This window comes from Hemiscyllium ocellatum, chromosome 3 (genome assembly GCF_020745735.1).
Source record: "Hemiscyllium ocellatum isolate sHemOce1 chromosome 3, sHemOce1.pat.X.cur, whole genome shotgun sequence".
Taxonomy (NCBI): Eukaryota; Metazoa; Chordata; class Chondrichthyes; order Orectolobiformes; family Hemiscylliidae; genus Hemiscyllium; species Hemiscyllium ocellatum.
This window is the reverse complement of record NC_083403.1, coordinates 129,311,471-129,329,559: the sequence shown is the minus strand read 5'-3', so window position 1 is coordinate 129,329,559 and position 18,089 is coordinate 129,311,471. Positions and strand designations below refer to the sequence as shown.

The window sequence follows — 18,089 nt, the reverse complement described above, 5'->3', positions numbered from 1 at the left end:
ATCAGAACACAAGTTCTTCTGCTGTAAGATGGACAAACCTCGCAGAGAATCACATGAGACAGTTTGCTAATGATCAGAGCCACTAATCAAGAAACCCCAACCTCAAAAGCTGATCCCTCCCTGATTATGAAACCACTGATGCTCATGCCCAGATCACTGAGCTTGTTGCCGTACATTTGCAGTAGATGTGACCTGTCACAGTGTCCCAATGCTTACTCGAGCCCTGAGGAAGGGTGCAATGGGCATTACAGTTGCTGGGACACCCTCTTGAACAGCCTGCTTACACAGAGTCATACATCACGGAAACAGACACTCAGTCCAATCAGTTCACACCATACATAATCCCAAACAAAACTAGTCCCATCTGCCTGCTCCTGGTCCATATCCCTCCAAACCTTTCCTATTAAATGTCTTTTAAACATTGTAATCGTGCCCATATCCATCACTTCCTCAGGAAGTTCATTCTACACGCAAACCACCTCATGTAAAATATTTGCTCCTTGTGTCTTTTTAAAATCTTTCTCCTCTCACCTTAAAAATATGCCCCAGTCTTGAAATCCCATGTCCTAGAGAAAAGTCAACTACCATTAGCTCTATCTTTACCGCTCATTACTTTATAAACTTCCACAAGGTTGCCTCTCAACCTCCTACGCTCCAGTGAAAAAATAAGTCCCAGCCTTTCCTTATAACTCAAACCTTCCATACCCGGCAACATCCTGGTAAATCTCTTCTGAATCCTCTCCAGCTTAATAACGTCCTTCTTATAACTGAGTGACCAGAACTGGACATAGAAGAGGCCTCATCAATGTCCTCAACATGACTTCCTAACTCATATACTCAAAGGACTGAGCAATAAAGACAAGCATGCCAAATCCTTTTCAACCACCCTATCTATCTGTGATGCAAACTTTAACGAATTATGTACCTGCACCCCTAGCTTCCTCTGTTTCACAACACTACCCAATGCTCTGCCATTAATTGTGTAAGGTCTATTGCACCAAAATACAATACCTCACATTTATCCAGTTGAACCCCATCTGCCATTTTTCAGCCCATTGACCCATTTGATCAAGATCTGTTTGTAATCTTAGAAAATGTTCTTCATTGTCTACAATGACACCACGTTTCCGTGCAGATTATGAACCTTGTGCAGAGTGCACACTTTCGTTTGAGTCAAATGGCAAAAGATTGAAAGAAAAATTTCTTGCCTAGCTCATTCTGGGAAACTGCCACTGAGCCACATTATCCTGCCTGAATGTGAGGTCGCAGGGTAGCAATGTGTGCTTGGGGACCACTTACATGTCGCAACCATGAAACCCCATGAAAGGTGGATTGTTTTTTATATTCTTCACAAGCTGCACATAAAATGGCAGCTGGGGTTAAATTCTTCTGTTCAAATGCAAATTCTATCTTGTACAAATTGAGCTTTTCCACAATCTTTCATTCTTATTTTAAAAGCATTCACACTAAGAACTGGCATCCCACAAAATCCCCACCTCGAATGAATCACCTCTGGGAAGTACTGCTAACTGGACCTACTTTAGACTCCAGATGAAACTGTAAAAAATAACATAATTTTGAGGCAAATGAACACCAAGATAAGCTTTTATGGCTTTTAAATATAACTTTTAATTGACAAGAACACACTTGACTGTAACAGAAACCATTTATCATTATGCTGGAGCAAAGTCAATTTAAGTTTTTAAAAATCAGATTACCGTCGACTGGGACAACACATCTATCCTGGGACAGGCTAAGCAAAGACATGCCAGAGAATTCCTAGAGACCTGGCACTCGAACCACAACGCCATAAACAAGCACATAGATCTAGATGTCATCTATCAACCCCTCAGAAAACAAACAGGAAATGACATCACCACAAACTCCAGGAACCCCATCCAGGAGAAAGATATAAATAGAAAGCAGGAGACAACAGCTTCGCTTCACTTGGATTTTGCCACTGATGATGTTACCTAGCCAGGTAATGAAACGTCTGGATATCAAACCTACAGCTCAGCGAGCAAACCTACACCCTAAACCTCAAGCTGAGCTACAAACCTTGCGACTGTTTCAAAATGCTATTCTCCTGAATAAATCCATCTTCAACTGGATTAATCAACATGCTTCAATTTACAAAATATATTACATATCGCAAGGAAGAGCTTTTTGTTTCAAAGAATCATATTTGAACAACTTCCTGATTGCTATGGAGACTAGAGGATTTTGTATTCAGCTATTTGCAAATATTTTTTATTCACTCCTGGGACATGGGTGTCGCTGGCTGGGCAAGCATTTATTGCTGATCCCTAGTTGCCCTTCAGAAGGTAGTGGTGAGCTGTCTTGTGACCCACTGCAGTGCGTGAGTTGCCACAATGCCCTTAGGGAGGAAATTCCAGGATTTGACCCAGCAGCAGTGAAGGAATGGCGATATATTTCGAAGTCAGGATGGTGAGTTATTTGGATGTGAACTTGGTGGTGGTATTCCCACATATCTCCAGCCCTTGTCTTTCCAGATGGTAATGGTCATGGATTTGAAAGATGCTGTCTAAGGTATCTATGGATTTACAAATGGCTCTTGATAAAGTTGCAACTAACTAGCTTGCCAGCAAAATAGATGTCCAATGAACACAAGGACAGTGAAAACATGGGTACAAAGTTGCCTGAATGATAGGACACAAAGCGTAAGAACAGTTGTTTGTCATTTGGCATGAATGTACACTGTGAGGTTCCTTTTGAGACTGTGCTTTGGGTTAATAGGCTAGACTTATAGGGTACAATTCCAAAACTTCTGAAAACATATTGTAAACGACAGGCCGACAGTGATAAACTTCAAGGGGTTATAGACAGACTGGATGAATGGACAGGCCACCATACCTTGTGCTATTCAGGCACTTAATATGTCAGTAGTGGCCTTTTCTGGGGTCAGAGGTCAGATACCATCAGGCTTCATCTTCTGTACTCAGCAGCGCCACTGGGGAGGCAGTGGCTGCTGCTGGTATCACACACACCTGAGCCCTCCAAGATTGAATTGAGGTCAGTCGAGGCAAGTTAAAAATCACACACCACCAGGTTATAGTCCAACCGGATGGAGGCACTAGCTTTCGCAGTGCTGCTTCTTCATCAGGTGGTTGTGGGGCAGAATCATACGACACAGAATTTATAGCAACAGGATTGCAGTGTCATTGTAACGTAACATCAAACAAATTTAAAAGTCACACAACACCAGGTTATAGCTGAAAATGTGTTGCTGGAAAAGCGCAGCAGGTCAGGCAGCATTCAAGGAGCAGGAGAATCGATTTTCCTGCTCCTTGGATGCTGCCTGACCTGCTGCGCTTTTCCAGCAACACATTATCAGTTCTGATCTCCAGCATCTGCAGTCCTCACTTTCTCTTAGAAGATCAACACCAGGTTATAGTCCAACAGGTCCAACTACACCACTTACATGCACACCCAGAAATTTTTACCCTGGACTATAACCTGGTGTTGTGTGACTTTTAACTTTGTACACCCCAGTCCAACACCGGCGTCACTTAAACAAATTTAGCTTGAGTCTTTCATCTTTTAACGTGATCAGGTACTCTACGCGGCAGGTACTTGAGTGACTCGGCCAATGTTGTCTATCTCATACGCTGCAAGCAAGGATGCTGTGAGGCATGGTACATTGACGAGACTGAGCAAAGGCTGTGGCAACAGATAAAGTCATAGAGTCATAGAGATGTACAGCATGGAAACAGACCCTTCGGTCCATGCCGACCAGATATCACAACCCAATCTAGTCCCACCTGCCAGCACCCAGCCCATATCCCTCCAAACCCTTCCTATTCATATACCCATCCAAATGCCTCTTAAGTGTCGCAATTGTTCCCCCACATCCTCTGGCAGCTCATTCCATACACGTAACACCCTCTGCGTGAATAAGTTGCCTCTTAGGTCTCTTTTATATCTTTCCCCTCTCACCCTAAACCTATGCCCTCTAGTTCTGGACTCCCCCAACCCAGGGAAAGAAATTTGTCTATTTATCCTATCCATGTCCCTCATAATTTTGTAAACCTCTATAAGGTCACTCCTCAGCCTCCGACACTCCAGGGAAAACAGCCCCAGCCTGTTCAGCCTCTCCCTGTAGCTCAAATCCTCCAACCCTGGCAACATCCTTGTAAATTTTTTCTGAACCCTTTCAAATTTCACAACATCTTTCCGATAGGAAGGAGACCAGAATTGCACACAATATTCCAACAGTGGCCTAACCAATGTCCTGTACAGCCACAAAATGACCTCCCAACTCCTGTACTCAATACTCTGACCAATAAAGGAAAGCATACCAAACGCCTTCTTCACTATCTTATCCACCTGTGACTCCACTTTCAAGGAGCTATGAACCTGCACTCCAAGGTCTCTTTGTTCAGCAACACTCCCTAGGACCTTACCATTAAGTCTAGAAGTCCTGCTAAGATTTGCTTTCCCAAAATGCAGCACCTCGCATTTATCTGAATTAAACTCCATCTGCCACTTCTCAGCCCATTGGCCAATCTGGTCCAGATCCTGTTGTAATCTGAGGTAAGCCTCTTTGCTGTCCACTACACCTCCAATTTTGGTGTCATCTGCAAACTTACTAACTGTACCTCTTATGCTCACATCCAAATCATTTATGTAAATGACAAAACAATAGACGGCCCAGCACTGATCCTTGTGGCACTCCAATGGACACAGGCCTCCAGTTTGAAAAACAACCCTCCACCACCACCGTCTGTCTTCTACCTTTGAGCCAGTTCTGTATGCAAATGGTTAGTTCTCCCTGTATTCCATGAGGTCTAACCTTGCTAACCAGTCTCCCATGGGAACCTTGTCGAACGCCTTACTGAAGTCCATATAGATCACATCTGCTGCTCTGCCCTCATCAATCCTCTTTGTTATTTCTTAAAAATACTCGATTAAGTTTGTGAGACATAATTTCCCACGCACAAAGCCATGTTGACTATCCTGAATCAGTCCTTGCCTTTCCAAATACATGTACATCCTGTCCCTCAGGTTTCCCTCCAATAACTTGCCCACCACCGAGGTCAGGCTCACCAGTCTATAGTTCCCTGGCTTGTCTTTACCACCATTCTTAAACAGTGGCACCATGTTTACCAACCTCCAGTCTTCTGGCACCTCACCTGTGACTATCAATGATACAAATATCTCAGCAAGAGGCTCAGCAATCACTTCTCTAGCTTCCCACAGAGTTCTCAGGTACACCTGGGGATTTATCCACCTTTAACCGTTTCAAGACATCCAGCATTTCCTCCTCTGTAATCTGGACATTTTGCAAGATGTCACCATCTATTTCCCTACAGTCTATATCTTCCATATCCTTTTCCACAGTAAATACTGATGCAAAATATTCACTTAGTATCTCCCCCATTTTCTGTGGCTCCACACAAAGGCTGCCTTGCTGATCTTTGAGGGGCCCTATTCTCTCCCTCGTTACCTTTTTGTCCTTAATATATGTGTAAAACCCCTTTGGATTCTCCTTAATTCTATTTGCCAAAGCTATCTCATGTCCCCGTTTTGCCCTCCTGATTTCCCTCTTAAGTATACTCCTACTGCCTTTATACTCTTCTAAGGATTCACTCGATCTATCCTGTCTATACCTGACATGTGCTTCCTTCTTTTTCTTAACCAAACGCTCAATTTCTTTAGTCATCCAGCATTCCCTATACCTACCAGCCTTCCCTTTCACACTGACAGTAGTATACTTTCTCTAGATTCTTGTTATCTCATTTCTGAAGGCTTCCCATTTTCCAGCCGTCCCTTTACCTGCAAACATCTGCCTCCAATCAGCTTTCTAAAGTCCTTGCCTAATACTGTCAAAATTGGCCTTTCTCCAGTTTAGAACATCAACCTTTAGATCTGGTCTATCCTTTTCCATCACTATTTTAAAACGAATAGAATTATGGTCGCTGGCCCCAAAGTGCTCCCCCACTGGCACATCAGTCACCTGCCCTGCCTTATTTCCCAAGAGCAGGTCAAGTTTTGCACCTTCTCTAATAGGTACATCCACATACTGAATCAGAAAATTGTCTTGTACACACATAAGAAATTCCTCTCCATCTCAACCTTTAACACTATGGCAGTCCAAGGCGATGTTTGGAAAGTTAAAATCCCCTACCCTAACTACCTTATTATTCTTACAGATAGCTGAGATCTCCTTACAAGTTTGTTTCTCAATTTCCTTCTGACTATATGGGGGTCTAAAAACAATCCCAATAAGGTGATCATCCCTTTTTTATTTCTCAGTTCCACCCAAATAACTTCCCTGGATGTATTTCCAGGAATATCCTCCCTCAGCACAGCTGTAATGCTATCTCTTATCAAAAATGTCACTCCCCCTCCTCTCTTGCCTCCCTTTCTATCCTTCCTGTCGCGTTTGTATCCTGGAACATTAAGCTGCCAGTTCTGCCCTTCCCTGAGCCATGTTTCCGTAATTGCTATGATATCCCAGTCCCATGTTCCTAACCGTGCCCTGGGTTCATCTGCCTTCTCTGTTAGGCCCCTTGCATTGAAATAAATGCAGTTTAATTTATTAGGTCTACCTTGTCCCTGCCTGCCCTGACTGTTTGACTCACTTCTGTTCTCAACTGTACCCGTCTCAGATCGATCTCTTTCCTCACCATCTCCCTGGGTCCCACCCCTTCAACCTTACTAGTTTAAAACCTCCAAACCTCCCAAGCAGTTCTAGCAAATGTTCCTGCCAATATATTAGTCCCCTTCCAATTTAGGTGCAATCCGTCCTTCTTGTACAGGTCACTTCTACCCCAAAAGAGATTCCAATGATCCAAAAATATGAATCCTTCTCCCATTCACCAGCTCCTCAGCCATGCATTCATCAGCTTTATCTTCCTATTCCTGCCCTCACTAGCTCATAGCATTGGGAGTAATCCAGATATTACTACCCTTGAGAACCTCCTTTTTAAATTTCTGCCTAACTCTCTGTAATCTCCCTTCAGAGTCTCAACCTTTTCCCTTCCAATGTCGTTGGTTCCAATGTGGACAATGACCTCCTGCTGGCTCCTGAGAGAACATTCTGCACCCTGTGTGAGACATCCTTGATCCTGGCACCAGGGAAACAACACATCATTCTGCTTTTTCTCTGCTGGCCACAGAAACGTCTGTCTGTACCTCTGACTACAGAATCCTCTAACACAATTGATCTCTTGGAAGCCGACATATCCCTCGTTACATTAGAGCCAGTCTCAAATACCAGAAACATGGCTGTTCGTGCTACGTTCCCCTGAGAATCCATCACCCCCTACATTTTCCAAAACAGCATACCTATTTGAAATGGGTATATCCACAAAAGACTCCTGCACTAGCTGCCTACCTCTCTTACCCTTTTGGAGTTAACCCATCTATGTGACTGTATCTGAGACTATCCCCCCCTTCCTATAACTGCCATCCATCACATACTGTTGCTGTTGTAAATTCCTTATCGCTTCTATCTGTTTCTTCGACCGATCCACTCGATCTGATAGGATTCGCATCCGACAGCATTTATGGCATGAGTGGACACCGCACAACAATCACAAGACGGGGGTATTCCCTCCCAGTCAGACAGCAGTCAGCGGTCAGGGACATTCGGCCTCAGACCTTAAAGTGACCATCATCTAAGGCGGACTTCAGAATAGGCAACAATGTAAAGTGGCTGAGCAGAGGCTGATAGCCAAGTTCGGTACCCATGAGGATGGCCTCAACCAGGACCTTGGGTTCATGTCACACTACAGGTGACCCCACTGCACTGTCACACACACACATACATACACACACACACACACACATGCACACGTGCGCACACACACACACACCCTCTCTCATACAAAAGTTGTCTCTCATATGCTCACACATACACCCCCCACACTCACACCCACACAGACAGATTTTAACTTCACACCTTCAATGCATTACCTGAGCTGAGATGGCACTTATTGCTAAAATCTATCTTGAGAATGTAACTTTAAACAAGTTCTGGGATTTACATATGAAGGGACTGAAACTAACACGATCACTCTAAAAGATGAAAGACTCAAACTAAATTTGTTTAATATTACATTCTAATGACACAGCAATCCTGTTGCTCTAAATTCTGTGTCATATAATTCTGCTCCACAACCACCTGATGAAGAAGCAGCGCTTCGAAAGCTGGTGTCTCCAAATAAACCTGTTGGACTATAACCTGGCGTTGTGTGATTTTTCATTTTCAAGAATGGGGCTGGAAAAGCAGGTCATGAAGCATCCAAGGAGCAGGAGAATTGATGTTTTGGGCAGGAGCCCTTCATTAGGAATGGGGATTCAGAGGGCAGGGTCTACAATAAGGGTGGGTGGTGGTTCTCAGTAGGATTTTCCCCATTCTACTGACAGGTGGCACAAAATGGGTGTTGTAGTAGCAGGAAACCCTGATCTTGGAATGGCAATGCTCCCCACCAACCTTCGATTAGATTAATACATGGCTGTGGGATGTGGCCCTTACGTGTGCATTGACTGCCCTGGACTTAATAGGGTTTGAAGATGGTAGAGCCATCCACCCCCTACCCAACACCCCCATACCCAATTAGATGCCCACATCAGCAAAGCAATAACAATTGAGGGCACGATCTTACCCACACATAGAGGCACAGAGTACAAAGCAAGGAAGTAATGGTAAATCTTTACAAAACAATAATTCAGTCTAAGCTGAAAATCAAGTTCCGAACGCTACACTTTAGGAACGATTTGAAGGTTTCAGAGAAGACACAGAAAAGACCGAAGACAATGTCTCTAGGGGTATATGACTTTGGTTGTGGATATATTGGAGAACATCAAATTGTTTTCCTTACAGAAGATGTTAGGAATTGATATCAAATCTCAAGGGTCCAGTCAAAGTTGGTAGACACAAATTATTTTCATCGCAGAAGGGTTGAGAACCAGAGGTCATGGAGTTAAAGTGATCGGGAAAAAGCCAACATTGACATGAAGCTGAATTTTATGCAGTCAGTGGTTAGGGGCTGGAATGTGTTACTTATCCAATTGATGAAGGCAGATTCAACTGTGGTTTTCAAAAGAGAATTGCATCAGCCCCCAGATTACAAAGAAAGGGTCAGAGGAAGGGGTAACTGAGTTAGAGACACAATGGGCCAAATTTCTGACTGTGACTATTCTGACATGTTTCTCATCAATTACATAAGTTAGCCAGGCTTTCTTGGACTGGAAATGGTGAACCATAAATTAAATGGTAAATTTAACAAAGGTAAGGACAACATTGTGACTTGATTGGGTTACAATCATTTCAACTCTAAAAATGGTCAGAGGGAGCAGAGTGAGGATCTGTGGTTTGAGTTCTCTATGTGTGCTTTGCCAATGATGAAGTCATTCAAAATTTTAACCATCATCTTCACAGCAATTTGCACAGCAATGAGTGGGAATGTTATTTCTCCCTTACAATGCAGATTAAATCCTCACAATTTCCTAGCAAGAAGGCTATTCTCCTAGTGAGAATAGAGCACCTGGGATCTTACAAACATTCTTCATATTGTCATTTTAAAAATTACATAAGATCTTTCAAGAATAAAGAGCTCGAATTAATGAATTTGAGATATTCATAAAATCTCCACATCTTTTCAAGAAGGAAATATTACTGCAATAATGTGACTGACTCTTAACTGTCCTGTTAAGTGGTCAGGGAAGTAAATTTCCCAAACTGCTACAGACAATCAGAAAAAAAATCCATATCTCAGCTGCCATCGGACCCTTGCAAAAGTACAGTGTTGGCAGCTGCATTTTGGATTTTAAAAAAACAATGTAACTGCCAGAAAGGAATGCTGAGAGTTTTTACAAGAAATTCATGATGAATTTGTTATTATTCCCAATGCTCTTATCTCAAGTTCAAATATGATTTGTGAGAATAGCTTTGTGTTTTTTTTTAAGATGTTTATTGTCTGCTTGAAGACATCTTTGTTTAAAAGATCAGACAGCTCAGCTAAAACCAAACTCTATCACAGAATTCCTATGGGGCAGATACAAGCCATTCAGCCCATCTAGTGTGCACTGACCCTTTGAAGAGCATCCCACCTATCCCTGTAACCCCTCATTAACCAGAGTTAACGCGTCTAGCTTGCACACTTTGGGCAATTCAGCATGGCCAATCTACCTAACCGGCACATGGAATCAGAGAGTCACGGAGATGGACAGCTCAGAAACGGACATCTCGGTCCAAATCATCCATGCCGACCAGATATCCCAACTCAATCTCGTCCCACCTGCCAGCACCTGGTCCATATCCCTCCAAACCCTTCCTATTCATACACCCATCCAGATGCCTTTTTAAATGTTGCAATTGTACCAGCCTCCACCACTTCCTCTGGCAGCTCATTCCATATACGTACCACCCTCTGCATGAAAAAGTTGCCCCTTAGGCCTCTTTTATTTCTTTCCCTCTCACTCTAAACCTATGACCTCTAGTTCTGGTCTCTCCAACCTCAGGGAAAAGACTTTATTTATCCTATCCATGCCCCTCATGATTTTATAAATCTCTATAAGGTCACCCCTCAGCCTCCGACACTCCAGGGAAAACAGCCCTAGTCTGTTCAGCCTCTCCCTATTGCTCAAATCCTCCAAATTTGGTAACATTCTTTAAAATCTTTTCTGAGCCCTTTCAAGTTTCACAAAATCCTTCTGATAGTGCCTAAGCAATGGAGGAAGTGCTGCTTATAAAGCTGTTCATTAGCAGCTGTGACAGTGGTAAGCAATGGTAGTGGCAACATGACCTCACAACTTCTGTATTCAGTACTCTGACCAATAAAGGAAAGCATACCAAACACCTTCTTCACTGTCCTAGCTACCTACAATTCTACTTTCATGGAGCTATGAACCTGCACTCCAAGATTTCTTTGTTCAGTAACACTCCTTAGGACCTTACCATTAAGTGTTTAAGTCCTGCTAAGATTTACTTTCCTACATCTGAGGGCTGTGGAAGGAAACCGGAGGAAACTCATGCAGACAGAGAGAATGCTTAAATGCCACACAGATTGTCGCCCGAGAAATTGAACAACTACATATATGCTCAGGCAGAAGTAGGCCACTCAGTCCCTTGTATCTGGTCCATCATCCTATAAGATCACGGCTGATCTGCTTACAAGCTTAATCTCACATTCCTGTCTACTTTTGATCGACTCCCTCCATTTGTTTATAAAGAAGCTCTTGACCTCTGCCTTAAAATTGTCAAAGACATTACGTCCACTGCCCTTTGAGAAAGATTTCCAAAGAATCATAAACCTTTAAGAAAAATTTCTCCTTACCTCTGTCTTAATTTGATGACCCTTTAATCTGAAACAGTGTCTCCCCCAGTTTTGGATTCTCTCACAAGAGGAAGCATCCCCTCCAACACATCTACCTTGTCTAGACCATTTTGGACCTTGCGTGTCAATTAAGTCATCTGTTAGCCTTCCAAAACGTCAGGGGATATAAAGCTAGCCTGTTCAATCTTTCCTCATGAGACTTTTCCAGATTCATCCTCTATTTCGGATGGTAGTCTAGTCAACGTTATCTGAATTACTTTACTTTCCCTGTACAAACAAGATTTAAGGTCTTGCATAGTACATCCCAAACGTTTTCCTTCTCGCCAAATGTAACCACCAAATCTACCTCAAAGAGAACTTGTGGCTTACATAATAACTACTTACCAAGCTCATTCCTTACAACTGATCCCACTGGTAGTGGTACATGGTTGGCATCGAGAGGATGGTGCTGGAAAAACTGACCTGCTGTGTTTGTCCAGCACAACACTCTCGACTCTAATCTCCAGCATCTGCAGTCCTCACTTTCGTCTGGTAGATGGTTAGTGGCTATTTTCAGGTCAAAATATAAGCAGAGCATGCTAGCCAAACATTCAAATGGATTGCAAAAGGATGCCTTTCCTTTGAATTCAACACAAGTTATAAATAGAGTGCTCACAGGTTTTTGGTGAACTAACTCAGTAAATTTGGAATCCAAAGAGTCAGACTATAGTTGGGATTCTCCTGCTCCTCGGATGTTGCCTGACCTGCTGTGCTTTTCCAGCAATACACTCTCGACTCTGATCTCCAGCTTCTGCAGTCCTCACTTCCTCCTTGTCGGACTACAGATCAAGCGTGGAAAGGCTACCAACCTCCAACTCATTTGCATGTTCCTCAGTTCCCACCCCGATGGATAGTTGTCTTTTCGCAAAATAACAAGCAGCCAACAAAACACTTACAAAGGTGGTCATTTGGCTATATCTTTACTGCTCTAGAGAGAAGTTTTAGCAGGTAATAATAATCAAATCTTCTTTAAACAAAAACGTTTCTTACCGTGGAAAGGATTCTCCATAAGGATCAGCACCAGATAAGATCAGTATGCACGGTAGGTCTTCCAGATCCAAGTAGGTTTCAGGCTTCCAATCAGGATCCTCTATCTTTTGCCAAATCTTTCAAAACAAGAGATACATACCAATTTATTCTTGTTGGCTATTCTGATCGGTAATTGTGAAGGTTTCTACAAAAGAACAAACACTTTTAAAATGCATTAACCAAGTCAAAAAAACCACAGGCTTTTACAATGAACAACGTCTGTGTTGCTTTCAGTTAGCCATTGGTGGTCAATCACTAGTATTTAATAGCCTGTTGGTTCTGGCAATGTCATTCCACATTGTAACAGTTGTAGAAATCAGCATATAACCCAGACTGTATATACAGTCTGAGATGTTACATTAGTGTATGTGGTCATTTGTTAATAAACTTTCAGATAGCACACTCCCTGTGAAATCATTCATGTGCACTAACATAGAGGAAATCACAATAATATCAATGGGTAAAAACAGTTTTAAACTTGGACAGAACCAAATAAATATAATGGGAATAAACAAAGCACCTGGAACAATTATAGCTTTAATGCAAGAGATCTGGAGAAAACAAATGAAGAAAGCACAAAGGCATTAGGGAGATGCGGAGGTGCCAGTGTTGGACTGGGGTGGACAAAGTTAAAAATCACACGACACCAGGTTATAGTCCAATAGGTTTATTTGGAAGCACTAGCTTTCGGAGCACTGCTTCTGTGTCAGACAGTTCACTACTAGTTACCTGACAACGGAGCAGCGCTCCAAAAGCTTGGACTTCCAAACAATTCTGTTGGATTATAACCTGATGTTGCATGTGTTTTATCATTAAGGAAACACCACTTTTCACAGCTCAGGAGTGTATTACAGCATATGACACAATTTTGAAATTATAAGTCATTCTGCTACAACATGTGTTTCGTCAGCGCAAATTGGCTATCGCGTGATTGACGAATTGTGGATGTTGTTTGGATACCACAAACTTTCTACTGAATGGGAATAGTGATTTTCTATTAGCAATCATCTACAGCGCAATTTTCTATAGCGCAAGATTGCAGAGGAACACAACTGTTGGGTTACAGCAGAACTGACCTAAGGGGTAAAGTTGCAATGACAACTTTATGTACAGGGCCAGACCAGGTCAAAGCCTTTGATGAGGTTCAGTGTAATATTGAACAAAGAGCTGCATGTCATTGCTAGGAAAATCAACAATGGTATGACATCCAGAAAAATATACTGACAATCCTAAACTCGGTCACAACCTATCAGGAGCTGGCTAATTTGAATTTACAAGAACTTTCATGGTTTTAGAAATTATTAATATAAGGGCAATACGATGAAAGTTTCTGAGCTACCACGGATTATGGGCTGTACTTTCCACTGAGGACAGGTTCCCCACATGCATATGTACATGTTGTGGGCCAGCTGACCTCCACTTGTCCCTCCACCTTCATTTCTCATGTGACAACCCTTCAGTAAGAGGTGGGACCTCCAGGAGGAAGTGCTGCTTATAAAGCTGCTCATTAGCAGCTGTGACAGTGGTAAGCAATGGTAGTGGCTACTGCTGGTATGCCAAGAAGGTGGGACTCAGTGATGGGCCTCGACATTTGAGTCAGGGATTTTGCTGGGGCCAGGATGTCAGTCTCCAGTGAGAGCTGGGTGTAGGGAACATCTTGGACAAGTTGGGGGAAAGTTGGTCATGGGGTCCTGGATAGGAGGCATCTCCCACTTCACAGACCTAAACGTTGGTGGGAGGATTGATTGGCAGTAAGTATACCACTGTTGGCATGTGCCCGAATTTATGGTTGTATCAGTTATTCTCCCACACTGAAATGGCTTTGAAAATTTAGCCCTTTCTGTTCAGGCAAAGGATGAACTTACAAAATTCCTCACAGCAAAAGAATAGTGCACAGTAAGAGAGAAGAAGAATGATAGCATAGGTTAGGGGAATTAGCAATGAGAAATAAAACAGAGACAGCCAATAGGATCGGACATCCTGTTGGAATGCAGTGTTGTACTTACATCACAGTAATAAAACAATGGGAAAGCAGCATGAAGGAATTGAGTGATGTGGGCTGAATCTGACATAGCTTCCAATAAGTGCAAGTTTTGTTGAGCTTAACATGGATGGATTTTCATTGTGATGTCCAGTGGACATTCTCACTGTATCTTACCAAACTCACCTTTTTAGCAATGGACAAAAAAGCCAAAGAACTGCAGACACTGGAAATCAGAAACAAATATTTGCTGGGAAAACTCTGCAGGTCTGGTATCTTCTACGGACAAAAAGCAGATTCGATGTTTCGGGTCCAATGACCCTTCTTCAGAACATGATTGTTAACTCTGTTTTCTCTCCAAAAATGCTGTTAGAGCTGCTGAGTTTTCAGAGCAATTTCTGACCTATTCACCCTTAAGGTAACTCTCATTTCCAAATCTATCCTCATTCTACCTATCAAGGTACCCAGAACAACTTGTCGCCACTGCTGGGATATCCCAGGATGCACCTGGCACTGGGCCATCCCTAAAAGCTGATTGTGCACTAAGTCAAGCACTGAATTCCGATGCTGCCCTGCATGGTTCCTGATATTTGACCCAAACAAGGGAAATGTGGTGTTCTACTTTGCAGGTAAAGGCCGAGGGGCCTTGCCGGATGGGGAAGTATTTAAGCAGAATGTCCTCTTTACACAGGGCCACCAGAGGAGGCCATTGCTGCAGAGGAGACCAGTCTGGTTCCAAGGCTGCCACCCAGATCAGTGCAGTCTCAACTGGAGGAATGCTCAGCCACACAGGAAGAAGGTCAATGATCTTCTCCACTCCACAAGAGTGAGTACCACCACCTTCTATCTGATATCTCACACTCACTCTATCTAGACTACCGTATACACCTCCCAACAAGGCTCATGCTCAACCACTCTCATTATTGCCATCTTCCCTGTTTTGAGGTTAGCCACCCCAACGCTCTGCCACCACTAACTCCCTGCATGCCCTCTGTGCCGTCTACTCTCTCGCTCGAGTAACCTCTCCACTGGCACTAAAAATCCCAGCTGTGCCGCTCACTTTCATCTCCTATAAGTTCTGCCCCTCTCTCTCTCTCTCTCATTCCAGGAGGAAAACAACCCCTCATAAGGCAGAAAGAATCAAGAGATGGCCAGTGGATAGCCTGGAGAAAGTGAGGACTGCAGATATTGGAGATCAGAGTCAAAAACTGTGGTGCTGGAAAAGCACAGTCAGGCAGCATCCGAGGAGCAGGAGAATTAATGTTTTGAGTATAAGCCCTTCATCAGAAATGAGGGTCTGGCGTAGAGCTTCTCACAGTTAATATGGAGAGGATCTTGACTCTGACTGCTTCAGTGGCTTGACTAACCATATTCAAACCCCTGGACTGGCATTGGAAGTTGTCTTTAACTTACTCCTTGATCGAAGCCTCTCTCCCTTGACTTGACTGAGGACTGCTGACAACCAAGCAAGCTTGCTTCCTTAACGACTGCACTAAACAGAACAGCAATACAGAAGCACTGTGAGACTGGTAACTCTGGTTGCGGGGATAAAGTGTAACACGGCAAGGTAAGGCAGGGTTGCACTAAGTCGAAAAGTGTGGTGCTGGAAAAGCACAGCAGGTCAGGCATCCGAGTAGCAGGAGAGTCAAAGTTTTGGACATAAGACCTTCATCAGGAATGTGATCTCCAGCATCTGCAGTCCTCACTTTCTCCTCAGGGGTTGCGGTGAGTGTCCAGGTTGCCCAGAGTGAGTGAGCGTGACCACAGCAAAGTGAACAGCCTGGAGGTGCAGCCAGGTCCAATTCATGGGCTGGGTACAAGTCTCTAAATCCACAGTGTCCTTGCTGTAGTATTACAATGATAATTGTCAGTACAGTCCAAGCTGAAGCACAGAAACAGACTGTAGGCGCATGGGAGATCTTTCAGAAGGGTTCTTAAAGGCCGGCATATGTCAAATATCAATGCCCGTGATTGTTTTGGGGGGGCAGGAGGGCACTCCCATGAGCATGCTCGGAGGTGTTGGTGCTCAGTATGTAACATAGAGGAGCTTTGGAGGAAAGTGTAAGCTGAAGTAACCAAGTGCATCCTCGGACTTCCATGTTGAGAATCCTTGACACCTACTTTGCTTGGTGTGTTGGTTAAGATGGGAAGGTGAACATTAGTAAGGCAAGTTACAGCATTAATAATGATGTGGAGGTGCCAGTGTTGGACTGGGGTGGACTAAGTTAAGAGTCAAACAACATCAGGTTATAGTCCAACAGGTTTAATTGGAAGTCAAGCTTTTGGGGAGAAAGTAGCTAGTGGATCATAGGACATAGTCCTATGGAGCAGCGATCTGAACGCTTGTACTTCCACATAAACCTGTTGGACTATAAGCTGGTGTTGTGTGAGTTTCAGCATTAATGAGGCATATAACAAGCTGTAATCTCCTTTAATTGGAGATTGCTGGTGCCTGGAGAGAAACCTCATCTTCCATGAAGTAGATGCATGCATTAAAGATGCAATGAGCTGCTTTCAATGTTGAAGGGGGGCCTTGCCAGATTTCTCAGCTCATTCTGCCATCTATCTGACCATGGCCCACATCATTCATGTCCCTATAATATTCCACTCAGGGTCTTGTTTTCATTCAAGCCTCAAAACCTCAGTGGTAAGATTTTTCTTTTTAAACTTCAGATAGGACAAAATATCACACATTTTATCCAAACCTTTTATCTGCTTTCTGAAATGCACAAACAATTTTATTTAATGAGGGAGTGAAGTGAGCCAGGGAATATATGAAAGTTTTCCATAAGTGCTCCGTGGTGAATGTAACATGGAAGGAAGTAATTCTGTATTAATTGCATCAGGAATTGTTCAACTTTGAAATTCTGAATCTATGTAAAGCTTATCGATGCAATGATCACAAATGATCAACACCACTTCTAAAAAATATTGCTGATGGAATGTCAGCATCTCTAGCAAGTACAGCACTTGCTTTCCACCTCTATTTGCATTCAAAATAGCAATGAGTTGTCCGTTAAAATATTTCTAGCCCACGTGGTGCATGTATATATTTGCATAGTGCTGTCAAGTAAGGAATTTCAGGATTTTGACCCAGCGACAGTGAACAAGTATTGATAAATTCCCAGAGAAGGGTGGTGTGTGAAGTGCAGGGGATCTTGCATGTGCTGCTGTCTGTCTGCATGTGCTTTCCTTGCTCTTCAAAGTGATACAGACTGAAGGTTAGAGAAGGAGTCTTTAAAGATTACTGTAGTGCACCTTGCAAATGTTACACACTGCACCCACATTACGCTGGTGGTAGAAGTAGTGAATTTTTTTCTTACAATGGTAGATTGAGTGTTTCTTTTCTTATGTCAATGTTATTCGTTCATACGTTAGACATAGAGACAACAATATGTAACCTATTGCCTGTAAGCTACAATGGGAAAACAGGTAATATTCCAAGGGGTAAAAACAATGACTGCAAATGCTGGAAACCAGATTCTGGATCAGTGGTGCTAGAAGAGCGCAGCAGTTCAGGCAGCATCCAAGGAGCAGCGAAATCGATGTTTCGGGCAAAAGCCCTTCATCAGGAATAAAGGCAGTGAGCCTGAAGCGTGGAGAGATCAGCTAGAGGAAGGTGGGGGTGGGGAGAAAGTAGCATGAGTTGCAGTGGGAGAGGGACTCCCTGAGATTCTTGTAGAGAGAGGAGGAAAACTTCTTCAAGGCAGACATCCTTGCAAGAGGATTCGAAG

The 18,089-nt window shown here is 43.2% G+C and overlaps 1 protein-coding gene across 1 annotated transcript in view; it reads right to left on the bottom strand.

Annotated features, from left to right (window-relative positions):
* Nucleotides 1–18,089, bottom strand: part of greb1 (growth regulating estrogen receptor binding 1) — a 194,519-nt gene that overhangs the window by 63,479 nt on the left and 112,951 nt on the right. Inside the window, exon 19 of the mRNA XM_060855164.1 lies at nt 12,336–12,451. Within this exon, the coding sequence (XP_060711147.1) occupies nt 12,336–12,451 (116 nt within the window). The remainder of the gene's footprint in view (nt 1–12,335; nt 12,452–18,089) is intronic.